The following is a 17,968-nucleotide window of genomic DNA, read 5'->3' as shown; positions in this document are numbered from 1 at the left end:
AAGGCCGACAATTTGACAGCAACTGCCAAGTTGTTTTTAAGATACAGCCGTCAGTTAAACAGACATTTTGGCTAACCGGGGTGAATTTTCTCAACCAGACAAATTTAAAATTTTTGTCAGCCATCATTGGGATGGAATAGTAAGTGTAGGTAATGGAGAATATAATATTCTAAGTGGACATATCCCTGTACCCCCCCCCCCTGGTCTGGATGTGTTGGGCAAATAAAATTTTCACTCTTGAAACAAAGAAATCAAACACAACACAAACTTTGAAATTTTGTTTGTATTTGTTGGTCGTAGTGCAGCTACTCTACACTTCAGTATAGCAGTATATTTGTTGGTAGTATAGTAGTGCAGCTACTCTACAGTTACAGATTCGAAGAACGTCTGTATGTCCAACATTTCTCTATTTATAATTTGAAAATTTAAAACTTTTTACATGAACCGAATTTCTCTGAATGGTCTTGATTAAGTGGTCTTATGTTATACATACAAAACAAAGATGTCCACGGGGGGGGGGTGTTGGGGAGAGGGTAAGAGTATTTACACCCCCTAAAACTTTGAAACCCTTCATTTACCTCCCTCAAATTCTTTTAAATATATTAGATTATATCCCCCTCGAACCTTTGTAACCACTCATTTTACCCCTCTCAAAGAAAAGCTTGTACAAACAGTTCTTTAATTGCACGAATTTTGTCTGCAAGTTTAATTTGTTCGTTGTAATCGGTTGCAGCTTTTTACGTGTCATCAAGAGCATTCCCTGTCTCATGGAAGCTATGAGGCAATTTTTAACGTATTTTATGCCGAGATCAATCCCATTACCTTTCAATTTTTTGTTCATTAGTGCGTCCAATCGAGTATGTTAGCAAAAACGACAAAAACTATTTTGTGCCTCGATGCTGTCGGAATTTTAAAAATGCCTTTCAATGATTTGTTAATAATAACTGCTTAATTGTAGGGATCAACTGCAGTTCACGGTAAAATGTTACTGGTAACGAATATCTCCGAAAATCTTTAAACTTTAAAGACTGCTAGCTGCTAAACGGCTAAACATACATAATATATCTTGCCCACACACCGTTTTAAGCGGCATAAGAAGGCCTGCAAAAAATCTAAGATAGCCCAGGTGAAATGGTGCACAGGGAAATCTTCATTGAAGAAAATACGCGTAAAAAATATTCCAGATTATTTGTAGGCCTTCTTTGGTCGGTTAAAATTTTCTGAAAGCATAATCTATAACGTTCCGCCGTTTGGCCGTTAGAAACCTCTAAATTTCATAGATTTTTAGTAACAGTCATTAGCAGAAACATTTTACCGTGAACTGCACTTGACCATAATGTAGCTGCGTTACTCATGATTAAATTTGATCTTGTTTGTATTTGTTTTAGAGCAAGTGGTAGGATTTTACAATAAAGATTTTACAAAACTTTGCACCTATACCAAGTCTAGTATGCATAATATATATTTCCCCATATTATGAAGTTTTACAAAGTGTCTCAAAAAATTGCTGTGTGCCGTCATAAAAATGAGGGATGAGAGGAAAAGTGATAAACAAGGCTGACAACATCCAGAAGTAAAGATGCACAAAAAAAAATTTATGGATAAACAGACTAGGTGATTTATAGAGCAGATGTTTACATATAAAGAAAGACTAGCGGCTTCGCCCCTAGCCTCTAGGGGCTTTACCCCAAGAGGTGAAATAAAAAAAATGCTTCGTCTTCTTTAAAAAAAAGGGAGGGATTTTTATGTTTTTGGGGAGGTTGGGGGTGTCCCACCCCCGAAGAAAATAGCCTAAAACTACCAAAGGTCCAGTAGATATATTCCCTAAAGAGAAGAATCCGATCGGTTCAGTAATTTCCGAGATCTTAAGGGACAGACGGACGGACAGACTAATGGACAGAGGGACGAACAGACGGACGGACGGACAGACAGACAGACATCGTTCTATTTTGTATTATAGAAATTATAAAATAACCATTTCTGTCTTAAGCATTAACGAGGGACAAAATAATGTAAGATTAAATGCGCACAGGTCTTATGAATTTTCATTTTTCTATCTAAAATAGCAGGTGGGACAATCACATTTCCCCCTTAGCGTTATGGACTGAATATGACGGACATAAGGACAGTCAACGTGAATTATAGAGAAACTTTGACTTGTAATAATTTGTGGTTCTAATAATTTGTTATTTTAATGTGGAAGTGAACGAACACTAGCAATTTTATTTATTTTTCCAGATAACATTGGGATAAATCAAATTCTTTAAAGTTTTAAGTTTTATAGAAAAATCGACAACAAACTAAAATTCTTAACTTTATATATTTGAGCTTAAATTGAATAATGTTTCTACGACTTTTCTTAGTTAAATGATAATATCTTACGGGGTTAAGCTTATTGGTAACGGACCATATTATTAATTAATTATCATGCATAATTTAAACCGATTGTACCTTATTTTGCGCCCAGGCATTTTAGTCTACAGTAAGATATCTTAAACATCTTTAGTGTTGACATTGTGGACGATTTTCGAACCCATCCTTTTTCTGGGTAGCAGCGGAAAAATCGAAAGTTTAAAATATCGAAAGTCTCGTGTTTTCCTTTGTTTGTTGACAGGTTTATATATTTCAAAATGCCTATTAAACGATTATACAAAAATTTATTATTGGTCGTCCTTCATCAAATAAAGTTTGTCTTCAATATATATTTGTTAGTTACTTTGTCCCTATCCTCTAGGGATGGGTAATGGAGGTCAGGAAAAAAGCTAAAAACCCCTCTACGACATGTATGAACATTCCCTAGAAAGTACAATCAATTACGACAAGCATTTTTTGAGATCTTTAGTTTCTGACAAAAATCTTTTTGCTTTATACTATGCTAGCATTATAGGATTGTTGAGGAATGGTGTCAACTCAGAGTGATAGGGGACAATGGGTTGTTTATTAAACCACTCCCAAAAGTTTTACGATAACGTTATCTTATTCGTTGGCTTAATAATTTTGGGGACTTTTACTGAATTTTGATTGGATGGTTTTTAAGTTGAGTGTTCAAACGTTTCAACCACTAATTATAATCTACAGAACAGGGTAATTTATTGTGTCATCATTGGGGATGTATAACAATTTATCAGCCAACGTCTTATCCCTTTAGATCCCTGGCATCAACTACTTTTCCATTAAAAGATAGTGTCAAGTTTCATCAAACTAGAATCTCTTTCACGATCAACTGAATTTGAGTTGCCGATTGTGTACATAGTTTCCTCATCCTATCTCAATATTTACTACTAGTTAAAAAAGCTTCAAACTTCCAAAACTTTTTTTTTGAAGTTTGAAGTTTTTAGCTAGTAGTAAATCTTGAAATGGTATGAGGAAACACCGAGGAAACTGTGTACACAATCGGCAACTCAAATTCAGCTGACCTCTTTCACTATACGTACACAGGAATGCAGGGATTGGACAATGGCATATTAATTAATCTTTCCCCTATTAATATGGATGGGATGGGTCAAAGATAAATAACGTACGACAGCGCCTATGATTGCAAAGCCTTTTTCTAGAGGACCTATTTCAAGAAATTTCTCCAATTCTTACTATTATTGTCTTCCAGAAGTGCAGGAGAGACAATTTTTAATGTATTTAAATATGACACAATTTATGCCGGATCTTTGACATATTTAAGGGAAGGAGAGGGTTGTAAATTAAAGTTTCCGGGTATTGTCCCTTTCGTGGCAACGCCTCTTAAGTGGAGTTTCGTTATTTTCACCGTAGCTTTTGATAGTTTATTTTAGATTAGGTTAGGTGATTTACCCGTAGGGTTAGGTAATTGGCCCAGCAGGGTTAGAGCCTCTCGCAGGGGCTAAAAATAGGGAAAAGGCACTGTGAAAATACGACTAAACGCCCCTTAAGAGGCGTTGCCATAAAAGGGACTATACCCAAAGTTTCTCCTCCCTGATAAAATCTCAGTAACTCGAAGTTAGATGGACTGGGGGGAAAAGTGTCAACTTATATCAAATCAAAACTAAACAAGGAGGACAACATCCATAACTGCGAGGAATAAATCATTCTTTTGAAAAAAAATAACATTAATAAGTATACGATTGTAGTGTATTTTATTTAAAGAAAATATATTTTTTAGACGCTTAAACAAAGCATCAACTTAATCTGTCGTTACATTGTCTCGTATTAGAATCTCGAGATTTTATTATATATCTTAAATCGTCGTCCTAGAATCAAAATTTAAAAAATCTATATCATATAAAATTTGAGCTCATGGTAAGTGGTACAAAAATAATGTATATTTAATTAATAAGGGAGTGGGGGTTGCCAGCTATTTAGCTTCTATTACCATGAAAAAGCACTTTATTTTTGTCAAATTCTTGTTTATTAATTCTATTCTATTTATCCTTTTCTTTGTCTGAAGCATAAAATCTTAAACTACCTATTAAATTGAGTTCTCGTTTTTTGGGAAGCTTCACATAAATCAAAGTATGGTTTTTGGCCATTTTATTTTTAGATTTATCCCTTGAAATAGTAGTAAGGCATGTTTCTGCCCAATCTATACATCTTTGAATGCCGAGCCTCTAAATACTAGATACAGCCGCTAGTAAAGAAATGTTAAAAAAAAATTTCTGGCTAAATATTTAATTCTAAAATTGTCAGTTAAATTTTTTTGTTAAAAACTTGAATATATTTTGCTCTTCCCTCAATAATTTTAATTCTTTGACTTCTCCCCTCACAATATTGTATATTTATGAATTGTTGGAAATATGAAAATATTGACATATTTCAGCATAAATGCTGTCAAAATGTCAACAGCATTCTTCATAATATTCAAATTCAATACGATAGAAACAATTTTATTTAAGCATCACAAAAAGAGGGAAGAACTGGAATTTATCTTGCAATTTTTATATAAAAAAGGCAGATTTAGCTATATTATTCTAATTATACAATCAAATGCTTTGTTTTTATCAAACATACATAAACAGTAAATAAATAATTTTGATTTCATTTATAAATAGATGAAACTGTTTTTTTTGTTTAAAGTTTTATCTTATATTATTTGAAGTATTTTTAACCCTTTAAAAAGAAATATCTGATTAAGGTTTTATTTGAAAAATTCAATATCGTATTATACTACTTTTTTCGTAAGTTAATCTGAGCTCTAAGATGCAGCTGCAAAACTAGTAGAATTTTGTATATTTTCCAATAGCTTATGTCGACTTATGACATAAAAAATCGTAGCATTAGCGTAAAGGATAGCGTGCCTGCTTGCTGGCAGGAAGGTTAAGGGTTCGAGTCTGAACTACACAACCTCATACTAGATATGTTAAAAATTACTGCATCTGGCACGTGATTCCAGTAAGAGTAGGGAAAAACCTTGGGACAAAAACAGTCGCAACTTATTACCATGCAAAGTTCGGACTTTTTACAAATGCCATGCAATCAAATGTTGGGTTGTCTGTTGAATGTTACTGAACCTAATATAGAGAATTACATCCCATTGTTCTAGCTTTTTCTAGATAAAACCTACAAATCGTAGAAAAATCCAAACCCAGTAATATGATATAAAATGAAGTAAGGGCTAAAGTAATGACCATTATTTAGATCGACTATAATATCAGATGAAAGTAGTCGTGACTAAAAAATTATGGACAGAATTTTCAATAAATTTTATGTACTCTTTGGCTGCTGTAACCATTTTTCCATTCTACTATCATTTATTCTATGTTGAATGATAAGAAATATCTAAATGGGATTTATAAAAGTTTGTTTAAGAACAGATGATTGAAAACATAATCCAATTTTCAACAAAAACTTTTCTCTTTTTTCTTCTTTTATAGTGGAGATACTCTTCAAATATTTTTTGGATTGTCGGTTTTAAGATAAAATTTATATTTAACATAATTAGGCTCTAGAGGCCTCTTGGGGCACAAGAAGAAAGCGGGTAGGAATCATCAATTTTTAATTTTCAAAAGAATAAGTAGACTAAAATTTTTTCTATAGATTATTTGCCTTGGGAAGGTGGTGGTACCCTTCCTCGAAATAGTTATAAACCGTTCCTGCACATTAGAGAATCTTCACTGTAAAGGAGAATCATATCGGTACACATAGACAGACAAGCATTAGGTTTTTAGGTTTTAGTAATGTGTAAATTATTAGAATTGTGAGCTGGACCTAAGTAAAGCTTCTCTGAAATGGAGATCTTAATCGTGTTAGCGAAATTTTAACAGCCAAACAAAAAGACTTTCTTATATGGTATAATAGAAAAGCAAACCTTTAAATTACTTTGCCTTTTTTTAACAAATTTGGGTATAATCCTCTTGGAAATTTTTTATACCTCCCCCACCCCCCTCGCCTACAAAATAATGACCATGGCGGCAGCGCGCGGTTCCCTGGCCTGCCTTGCCGCAGCACTCGGCCACCTAGCCTGCCTAGCTGCGGGCGCTCGGCCACCTAGCCTGCCTAGCTGCGGGAGTTCGGCCCCCTAGCCATATAAACTAACCTAACCTAAAAGTTGTAAAAGATAACGAACCTGGGACGGGGGGAGGGATATAAAAAAACTTCAAATTTGGGAATAAAGAGGATAAAATTTGATTAATGCTCCTTTTTGCATTACCATCCTTGTTTCTTTTTTTCTATCAAACACACACTTTTACAACAATTATATACAGAGCAAGGACGTTCATGTCCATTGATTGAATATTTTAAGTGATTTTTACATAAGAGGCTAAATCTTATGAATTGGTCCATTTTTTGACAATACTTCAATTTTGTAAAAATTTTGTTTCAACTAACATGCCTTAATTAAGTCTATATGTTATTGCTGTACAGAAAAAAAATCTAAATGTTTTTAAAATATATTAGGTTTACGTTTAGCCTGTCTTATAGAAACACTTCCAACAAATAAAGTAAATTCTTGAGCAGCTTTGCTTCACAAATAAAACAACCTAAGTTTTAAACTTTTTCCTTTGTAATATGTTTGTTGGTACTGGCAAAAATCCGCCTAAATATAATTATTTAATCAGAGCTGGATCTTTAAATCATTTTAGTGGTGAGCCAGATCGGGGTGAGCCAACTTTCCACCAATGAGAGCACAACATTTTATGAAATGCCGCGCTGTGATTGGCGGAAATTCGGCGCACCCTGATCTGTCTCACCACTAAAATGATTTAAAGATGCAGCTCAGGTAAGACGTGTTTATGCATGTCAATTAAAATCTCCCAGTTCAGAGGTAGATTGAGTTCTTTTTTCTTTGCATATGCTTAATATAGGTCCAGGGCTGTTTTTTCCATAAAGAGTAAATGAAACCTTAGAGCAACGGTACTGAAAAAAAATTTCAGTATGGCTCCAAAACTGATTAATACCAGGTGGATTAGATCTATTAGAGTCATATTGAAAAATCATGTATTGTTTTGTATTTTCCACAAATAATGAAATAAAATAAATCAATACCAGTTTAGTATGCCCAGCTCGGTGATTCCTTGGTGTCAACTAAACTGAAAATGATCTTATAAAATTCCATCTGTATAACCTCGGAAAGCTGTCTATAATACGATGCGATAGATTAATATTCTCCATCGAAAAACCTAGTTTCTTCTGAAACTATGGTCTAATATGATGGATTTCCCTCAACCATTTATTAGATTCTTCCAAATGATATTAAATCTAATGAAAACTCGTAGCTGGACAAAGTGTCTCGAAAAATTAGCCTTGTGACGTTATGAAAATAAGAGATTATCCATCTCTTTTTTAGGGGGTTTCTTTCCCACTTCTCCTCTCATCTCCCTCATTTTTATGACGTCACATGGCTGATTTTTTAGATACTTTGCCCAGCTATAAAAAATCTCACTTTCATGAGTTTTATGATTTATTTTTGCAACGCATTTTAACAGAGTTGTATTTCTAAAAGAACCCAATTTGTGCCAATAAGAATTATTCTGCTAGAATAAACTTTCTTTCTACTTTACAATCATCATAATTCACTTTGGATAGATAGATAGTTTACAACTAAAAACCAGGTGAAAGGAGAATGTCGCTCAAAAAATTCTAATGTCATAAAAATGAGGGATGAGGAGAGGACCCCTAAAACCCATAAAAAAGAGAAGGATAATCCTTCATTTTTATGACGTCACATGCTGATTTTTTGAGTGACTTTCTCCTTTCACTAAAACCAGAGACAACGCGTCACACTAGATACAGAAGAAATGTTACCAACTGCTGGTATGTCTACAACATGAAACTATTAGAAATAATATGGGAATACATTGGCCCCTAAACACGCACAACGTATTGCCATGCACAGAAGCACTTCTATAGAAAGGTCGAGCAATCAAAGGGTCGTTTTTCTATCTAATGTTTCTTAACCCAATATTCTATAATGGGCGTTTCATTACAAAGGAATTTTGCCCTTGAGTTTTCTAATTGATATCTTGGAATTGAAGGTAAATCCCGTCCCAACAAGGTAATTTTCTAACATAGATTTTCTAACTTTAACATAGGCTTTTTAAGTGCTTAAATTATATACAAGGCATTCGAAATGTATGTCAACGATACTTTCTTTTTACCAGAGCAAAAGAGTATATCTAACATTAAAATAGGAAAAGGATAATTGAAAGAATATAAAAAAGAAATAAATGTTCTAAAATGGATGGATAAAACTCTTAATGTCTTGGCATTATATTTTCAGCAAATCTTCTATTTTATTAATTTTTTTCGCTAAAAGCCAAACCAATTATATAAAAACAAGGACAATTCTGAAAGAGAGAGAGCGAGAGAGAGAGAGAGAGAGAGAGAGAGGAGAGAGAGAAAAAGAGAGAGAGAGAGAGAGAGAGAGAGAGAGAGAGAGAGAGGAGAGAGAGAAAAAGAGAGAGAGAGAGAGAGAGAGAGAGAGAGAGAGAGAGAGAGAGAGGAGAGAGAGGAGAGAGAGAGAGAGGGAGGGAGGGAGAGGGAGAGAAAAATAGAGAGAGAGAATGAGAGATAGAGAGAAATAGAGAGCAAGTAGATGCGAGTATATGAAGATGAAGATTTAACAACTAAAGATGGTGCTAGGTGTTTTATGTAATACCATCTGTTTCGCCCCTAGCATCTAGAATGGAAGGATAGAAAAATAGCCCAAAACCAATTTATGACTTGAATTTAAACAATTTAGCCTTAAACCATCCCAGTACCTGTAGAGAAGCTTCCCTAAAATGGAAAACCCAATCTTTTCATTAGTTATAGAAATCTTAAACTACAGACAAAAAAACTTACTACTTTATATTATAGAACTAGCGGCTTTGCTCCAAGAGGTTTAATCAAACCAATTTTTCGTATTTTAGATTTTTTTTTGGTGGGGGGGTTAGTCGATCCCACCATTTTAATTTTAGTTTTAAGAAGAAAAAAAAAATTTTATGGGGGGGTATTTTTAATTTTTTGGGGGGTTGGGGGTGTCTCCAAAAAAATAGTTAAAAACTTTCCCGGGACCTATGAGAAGCTATCCTGTAAAGGAGAACCCGATTGGTTCAGCGGTTAGCGAGATCCTTCGCTACAAACAAACACACAGACAGACACACTATGAAATATATTGTGCTTGTTAATGTTTAAAATGGACAAGGACAGGTATACTGAAGAAAAAATGTTATGAAATGAACGTGCATGTTATAGCTAAAATTACATTGAAAATTAAAGTACAAAGTTATCCCAAAAGACGAATCTCAGATAAAAATCGACTCAATCCTATATCTTTCGTAATGGACAGACAAATGAAATTGGCCAGGGGAACAGTTAGAGCAGTATATCTTCAATATCAGTCAAGTTAATAATATTTTTGCTTATATTATTGCTTACAGACAGACATACAAACGCTTAACATTTAAACTTTTAACCGTGCGGTTTTGCACTAAACATTAGAGAAAACACTATAGAGGGAGAAAGAGTTAATTTAATGTACCTCCCTATTGCATCAACCTTCTGCAACCTTTCTATTGGGTCATTGAAAATCAACCAATTGTGTCGCATATATTAAAACAGCCAAGTAACAGAAAATAATTTAGAAGCAGACGAAAAAGGTAATTGAAAAAGGATGGGGGGTAGTTTTCTGTATATACATTATAAATAGATAATTTTACTCAACTGTATTGGCTAATTATCTTTAAAAGGCTTTGCTGCCATTGTACTTAATAGTCCTTGTTTCCAGAAAATATGTACATATATCCCTGTCAGGATTGGTCAAATGATAATGGGTAATAAATTTCTCTAAATCTTGGAAACCTAAGATTAGAAATGAACATCTTAATGGCTTCAATGGATGTATAATATACGTGGATGATAAAACAGGAGAAAAATTTAGGTTACAATTTACCCCGGATTTATTGGTCGGGCCGTTTAACCAGTAGGATGAAAGAGGATGGGTTAAAGAAGGGGGATGGGGGAGATCGTTATTTTAGCACGCTACAGAGTTTACTTTATTATAAAACATGAAAATCTGGTGTAAGATCCAAGTAATTATACATCCATTCTGACCACCAAGGTGAGCATACAATTCCGCATCAACACCACAATATAGCATGATCATAACCGCATAATTTTTCACATTATTCTTTTTTCTTGGCCAACTATCATAATCCAGGACGTCCAAGCTATTTATTTTGCAAATAGTTTCCATTTCTTGTTTGTTTGCTATTGTGACTAATTGCGAAAATGAAACAAAAAGTGGATGTGAATACTGAAATATTAATGGTTTTTCTTTGTTTTAAAGTATGGGCGTGTTTATTGGTTGGGGTCGGGGGAATATTTTTTGGTAAAATCCCTAGAACCGAAATATGTCCCTTTTCCCAGGCATAGCTATTCTAATAATTAATTCTAAAAAAAAATCACAAAACCTTTAAAAGTATGGTGGAAGTATATCTTGTTTTTTAAATGTAACTGAAGAGGGGTGGGTAAGACGGGGGAGGAAAGGGGGAAGGGGATTAGGGAGAAATTTTCCTATAGAATTGTTTGTCAGAATCACATTCCCTTTTCCCTTCATAGCACCTTCATAAAACCCCTTTTATTCTCATTCCATTTTTTCTGTTTTATTAACTTAAATTGTATTGTTTAATAAAGAAATATTTCGTAAGGATAGTTTTATAGCTTAGTTAGGTGTTATAAAAATTTATTTTTAAGAAGTTTGTCTACCACCACTATTGTAATATCATATATCACTAATGAAAATTACAACATACAACTCTAGGAAAATTAACTTATATCTAATAAGAACTTCAGTTTATTAAAATTTCTTTATTCTTAATTTGGTAAAATATTTAAATCATGTGACACAAAATTTTAAACATAAGAATTGATTTATGATTATCAAGATTAAATATTTTGTTAAATATCAAAGCAATTTTTTTTTCTTCTGATGGTTGACTGCCAAAAAAGGGTTTTATTACAAAATCAAATTTTGAAAGGAATTGACTTGGCAAATGACATACAATCATTAGTCATATATGAAAGTGTTTGTCTACTTTTGTGTTATGCCACAGTATCTGATATTACAACCAGGTGTATTGACAAAGTAGTAGACAAAGTAGGATCCACAGTTGGTAACTTTGGCCTGGGTTCTAGTAAAGCAAACATTATTTCTCCAGTGGAAGCAGACTGGGATGTCTTTTCTTTCATATTGTCTGGCTGGTAGTGTGGCCATGGTCCATCCAGTTTGAGCAGTGCCACAACATCCTTGGCAAGGAGGTGACATTGGTAGTATTGTGCCAGCTGGCTCCTCGAACCGGTACCATCCAGGGGTTTGCCAATCTGGTGAAACATTGGTAGGCAGATTCATTGGCGGATTGGTATAGTCACATTTGTGTCTGTTGCCATTGTATTTTACTGATCTTGTTTGGTCGTTCAGCACTCTGTACACCAGGTCAGAACATTCTGGTGCAGGAAGTTCTGATAAAAACATACAGATAATTATTTTTTACAATTACATTTCTGATAGACCAAAATAAATAATAATTGTATGTATTAATTCCTTTAACTTAATAATTATCCAACATATCTATTTAAAGACCTCTTTCGTCTGCTTCTAAATTATTTTCTGCTACTTGGCTGTGTTAATATAAGCAACACCATTGGTTGATTTTCAATGACCCAATAGAAAGGTTGCACAAGGTGGTCGTGATGGGGAGATACATTTATTTAACCCTTTCTCCCTCTAGTGTTTTACTTTAATATTTATCCTATCCTAGATATAAATTTTCAAAAAAAATTAATAGATTATAATAGAAATTTGATTGTATTGGAATTAATTGTGAATGTCGTCTTCCATAGATTTTCTTTTATAATTCCAATCTCATGGGATTGCAACCGAAAACTGCCCTTAGCCCTTCTACAGTCCAGTAGGTAAAAACTTAGAGGAAGCCTGCAAGAAATACAAAGCTTTAACTGCTGAAAGATTGCCACAAGTAGAACCAATACCCAAAATTTGAAGCCTTCAGCTTTAATAACAAAAAAGTTGTAGACATTTTAAAATGACATTTTATGTACAATGAAAATTTTACAAGATTTGAAATTAAACTATGTAGCCTAGAAACAAAATTATAAGCTTATTTTTGTCATAAATTTAGGTTGCCACTTAATTATATTTTTAAAATAAAAAAAAAATATGTTTTAGTCATAATCATTAAAAACATTATGTAGTACCGAGAGTACTGTAGTATTTCCAGCCAATCAGAAGGCTGAATCAGCTCAACGACCAATCACAGCTGAGCCTATTTTAGTTTCATTTGTTTCCGCTATGATTTTATGCTTACAAAAACAAATTGAACCAATTTTTTTTCAGAGATTTTGACTATGAAAAGTGGTGTTTTTATTGTAAAAAAGTATTCTGTTACCGGCAATCTAAGTTTCTGACAAAGATAACTTTACAATTTTGTGTCTAGGCCACGTAATTTAATATTATAATTTATTTTATAAGCAATGGAAATCTTTAAAAATTTTCATTGTAGATAAAATGTAATTTTTAAATGCCTAGAACTTTTTTGTTATTGAAGCTGAAGGCTTCAAATTTGGGGTATTGGGTCTACTTGTGGCAGTCTTTCAGCAGTTAAAGCGTTGTATTACTTGCCGGCTACTTTTAATAGCATTTTAACCACTTCATGAAATATTTCGAAAATTTTTGTATTCCTCCAATTCGAAGATATTTTTCACCTGGTTTTGGGCAGTTGTCACCTTGAGAACTGGCAATGACAAACAACCACAACAATACAAAAATCTTCATATTGATACCTAAATAAAACTGAGTAATATAATAAACATGATATTACTACTAACCCCAGTAAAGAACTTAAAATTTTGAAACACAAATTACAAGTTTCTTGTGTTTTTAGTGATAACGTTTTTTCAATCCCATGAAATCCTTTTGTAAGTCATTTTAAAAAAAAATAATTTAGATTAGCTATAAGCACAACCAAATGTATTGTGAGATTTTATTGAATCAAACATTATCTTTCAATGGTGATATGTTATAATCTGTTCGGCAAATAGTAGAAATGAGTAAGGCTTACATTTTAAAATAAATAATTTGGCCCTGGAAGATTCGACATCCTTATAATAAAGTAACAGGATGTGTGTTTGTGTGTCTGTGTGTTTGTGTGTTTGTTTGTACCGAAGGATCTCGCTAACTGCTGAACCGATCGGGTTCTCCTTAACAGGGTAGCTTCTCATAGGTCCCGGGAAGGTTTATAACTATTTTCTTGGGGGGTGGGACACCCCCAACCCCCCCCCCCCAAAAAAAAATGAGAAATCCCCCCCCTCGAAAAAATTTTTATTTTTTATTTTTTCATCTAAAATTAAAAATTAGTGGGGGGGGGGCACCCCCACAAAAAAAAATTTCCCTCCCCACCGAAATTTTTTTTTACTTTTTCTTTTAAAATCTAAAATAAGAAATTGGGTTATCAAATTCGACTCTCCCCTCCTCAAGTGCCCCTAGAGACCTCTAGGGGCTTAGCCGCTAGTATATAAAATAGCAAGTAGAATATAACTCTCTTACCTCTATCTTGAAAGAATCAATAGAGACTGATATTTTCAACTTTTCAATTCACTAATATTAACTTTAACAAGTGTTTTGTATAAAATATTAGTCACTATTTCCCCTTTCCCTAACAAAGAGAAATTGTATCTAGAAAAATATTAACCACCGCATAAATTGTTTTTACTTTTCCTTTATAAAATTGCAACTATAGATCGACTTAATCCCCTTCCCTACAATCAAGCCCCACTTGAGGCATATAAGGGGGTGGCGGCGTCACTAGAAAACAGACACAAACAAACTATGAGTATAATTACAAGTATAATCATAAGTATTTTACCATATACAATCAAACACAGGCAAAAACTTAAGAAATAAGTTTAACATGAGGTATTTTATGACTAAAAGCTTACATTAACCATGGCACTCAACACGTAGCTCATCCGCTCGTCATCGGGAGGGTGATAGGTTCGAATCTCGGACCAACACTACATCATAACTAAAGACTAAAAATGGTTGCCACTGATGCTATGTCAGATGTGTGACGTAAATAGTTAGAGTGGAGGGAATGCCTTGGCCCAAAACAGACGCAACTGGTTACTACGCACAGTTGGGACTTCTCATACAAAGTTTGTGCATCTCAGAGACTTTCTGGTAGTTATTATTTTAGTTTTATCGGGCTTTATTAATTACCTTTTTTATACTAAATTTATTGGGTCATCATTTTTATTCTTTTTTTAAAAGATGGTTATCTTATTTGTTGACTTAAAAAACTTCTAATGAACTTAGATTGGCAGGTGGAAAAATTTTCAGCCAAGAATTTCAATCTTCAGAAGAGGAAAATGAAGGAAAATTATTAATTTGAAAATGATGTGTACCTTCAGGGATTTAAAGGGATAAGACAAGGGCAGATAATATTATGTAGATCCCCAATGTTGTTGCACAAAATTACCCCTTCTGTAGATTATGATTTAGGTTAAAATGTTTAGACATTCATCTTTACAAACCAACCAATCATTTTCAGTTAAAGTCTCCAAAGTTGTTAAACCAATGAGTAAGAAAACGCGTTTATGTATCTTTGGGGGATAGTATAATGAACAGCCCAATGTCCTCTCCCTCCCTGGTGTTCTGTACTAAATAGTTTTAATCATCTGAGTTTGGAAAACTGATTCCTGGGACAACATAGTACTTTGTCATTGGCGTAGCTTATCTATAATAAATTCCTTAAACATCATCCTGTATTTATCAGTGTGGCAACATAATTACTTAAAATTTAGTTTAAACTTATAATTCAACTATATTGATAGCATTAATTAAATTCAAAGATAAGCATCACTTCAAAACCGATAATATCCAGTGGATTATAAATGGTTTCTCAGCCATACTGAAAAATTATATAACATATTATTCTAGTTTTCTACAAATATAAAAATGTCCAATCATGAGATGAAAACCAGTTTTTTTAGACCCATGCCTTCGGCATCTTGGTGCTAAAGAACTGATTTTAATCTTATAATTTTTTTTTTTTTTTCACTGGTTATGATGTGATGCAATAAATGACTATTAAAGGGAGTGTGAATGTAAGAATTTCTCATCATATTATCAAATCTTAAATTTTCTAAGCACCTTTCACTATACTGATCAACCTAAAACGTCCTATTAACAAAAAATATCGAGGATTTATGCCTTTATTTTAAGGCATTTCGTGAGGGAAAAATGGAAAAACAGGGAAAATCTGATTAATTTATTATAATGTTTCTAGGAATATTTAACTTGTCATACATAGTTTAAACAATTTACTTACTGTTAAGAATTTATTTTATGGCATAAAATTGCAAATTAATGTTTTAATAACGTAATTAGGTAATAAAGATTTATTTTAAATTTGTAGAAGGATTTTCATGGACGTCATAGCGTATCATGGACAGGTGTAGGTAAGGATACCATAAAATTATTATTTTGAAAAAGATGTTTATTGTCAAGAATCTAAAGGGATAAGACAATTGATAAATTGATGTACATTATATATTCCTAATGATAAAGCACAAAATTACCCCATCTGTTGTTCCCAATTATGGTATGAAACGCTTAGGCGCCCAGCTTAATGAAACAACCAATCAAATTCAACAAGTCTCAAAAGTTGTTAATTTAACGAATTAAAAAATGCCTTTTTCAAACTTTGGGGACTAGTGTAATAAACAGTCCGATGTCCCCTCTTTCCCTGGTGTATTTTACTGCTCCAAATATTTTGAAGCAACCACGGCTCAGCTTACAAGTGTATATAGTAAAAAGATTGCTTACGTAATTGTCTTACTAATGTAACAAGGATGACAACATCCATATGGGCGAGGCTCTGAACTGTAGAACAAACAAACATTAACACTTGTAGAGTGTCAGAACTTAATGATTAAAATATAAATGTATAAAAGTCGAAAAAAATTGTAAGTAAATTTGTTGAAAAACAGGATAATAATTAAGGACATACTTACATTTTTGAGAATTGATTATAGCGAACTTTGTTGTCCTATGAATCAGTATCAGATCAATCGGATAATTACATCACATAAAAAAATCAACATGTTTAAAATGAAGGTACGGACATATACTGGTAACGATTATTGAGTTGCTACGCTTTCAGAATCGTACCTAACAACTACAGGAATCATCATGCAAAGTTTTAGGACAATTCTAACATGCCTAAATTAACGAAAAAGCTATTTGTTCCAGACGGACAGATGGACGTAGGGGCCTACTCTAATCATAGAAAAGCTTCGCTTTAAAAATTATAACAATTGACTTAAATTTCCAAAGATATTTTGCAGAATCAGGGAGAAACAAGTAATTGGAATCTGAAAAAAAAACTATTGCTAACCACTGAACCGTTATTGTTTTCCTTTGCGATTTATCCTCTTTTAGGTCCTAGGAGTATATAACTATTTTATTTGAGGGTACCACCTCCCTGGCAGGAGAAATAGCCCCCCCCCCCCCAATTAATAAAAATCTGTTTCTTTTTAAGATAAATTGTTGACTTCATTCCCCTCTCTCCTCAGGTGCCCTGGAGTCCTCTAGAAGCGTAGCCGCAAGAATATAATAAAATATAAATGATTTTTACTGATGGCCTTATCCATTTTTTCTCTGATACAGAGTGCTGATGTAACTGCTTGCTATTCAGTAATCACTTTTGATTTATTGATCTTAGCAATAAGTGCAACATTTCTTAGAAAATTAATATAATTTTTGCAAATAATAAAATTTCAACAAGAACGATGCCTCTATTAATTTTATTAAGCAACATTCTATTACTTATATAATGATTAGCATATCAATGATTAGCATATCAATGATTAGCATATCAATGGTTAGCATATCAATGATTAGCATATCAAGTATTAGCATATCGATGATTAGCATATAAATTAATAGAATATCAATGATTAGCATATCAATGATTAGCATATCAATGATTAGCATATCAATGATTAGCATATCAATGATTAGCATATCAATGATTAGCATATCAAGTATTAGCATATCGATGATTAGCATATAAATTATTAGAATATCAATGATTAGCATATCAATGATTAGCATATCAATGATTAGCATATCAATGATTAGCATATCAATGATTAGCATATCAATGATTAGAATATCAATGATTAGCATATCAATGATTAGCATATCAATGATTAGCATATCAATGTCTGGCACTAAGAGGTCTTTAGAGGTACCTCATACAAGGTTGACCAACATTACATTGATATAATCTCAAGGTGATAATAAATAAGGTAAAGATATTATATAGAATTAGTATCCTTACAGAGTCCGTTTGTTTGAACTGTTTAATAGATTAACCAAAAATAACATACTGATGAAAATCTTCCCATGACCTACTTGAACCTTTTTAGCACATTAACAAGCTACATCTTAATGGTCATTCATAGTAACAATTATATTGCTAATCTTAATATAAAAAAAATA

At 33.0% G+C, this 17,968-nt stretch overlaps 1 protein-coding gene across 1 annotated transcript; it reads right to left on the bottom strand.

Moving 5' to 3' along the window:
- Positions 1-11,241: 11,241 nt before the first annotated feature.
- LOC145304699 (pancreatic secretory granule membrane major glycoprotein GP2-like) lies at positions 11,242-14,068 on the bottom strand. The gene is made up of 3 exons (XM_080146642.1): positions 14,009-14,068; positions 13,168-13,245; positions 11,242-11,907 (listed from the first exon to the last, which is right to left on the bottom strand). The coding sequence occupies exons 2-3, from the start codon at positions 13,235-13,237 to the stop codon at positions 11,480-11,482; spliced, it is 498 nt and encodes a 165-aa protein (XP_080002768.1). The 5' UTR covers positions 13,238-13,245; positions 14,009-14,068; the 3' UTR covers positions 11,242-11,479.
- Between the last annotated feature and the right edge of the window lie 3,900 nt (positions 14,069-17,968).

This window comes from Acartia tonsa, chromosome 13 (genome assembly GCF_053477335.1).
Source record: "Acartia tonsa isolate MP-2025a chromosome 13, ASM5347733v1, whole genome shotgun sequence".
In the NCBI taxonomy this organism is placed as follows: Eukaryota; Metazoa; Arthropoda; class Copepoda; order Calanoida; family Acartiidae; genus Acartia; species Acartia tonsa.
The sequence above is the reverse complement of the archived record's forward strand: the minus strand, read 5'-3'. Positions and strand labels throughout refer to the sequence as shown.

Coding starts and splice junctions, on each gene's coding strand:
- LOC145304699 (XM_080146642.1), bottom strand. CDS start 13,237: ATGAAGATTTTTGTATTGTTGTGGTTGTTTGTCATTGCCAGTTCTCAA. Junction 11,908..13,167: donor TGACAACTGCCCAAAACCAG/GTGAAAAATATC, acceptor TGTTTTTATCAG/AACTTCCTGCACCAGAATGT.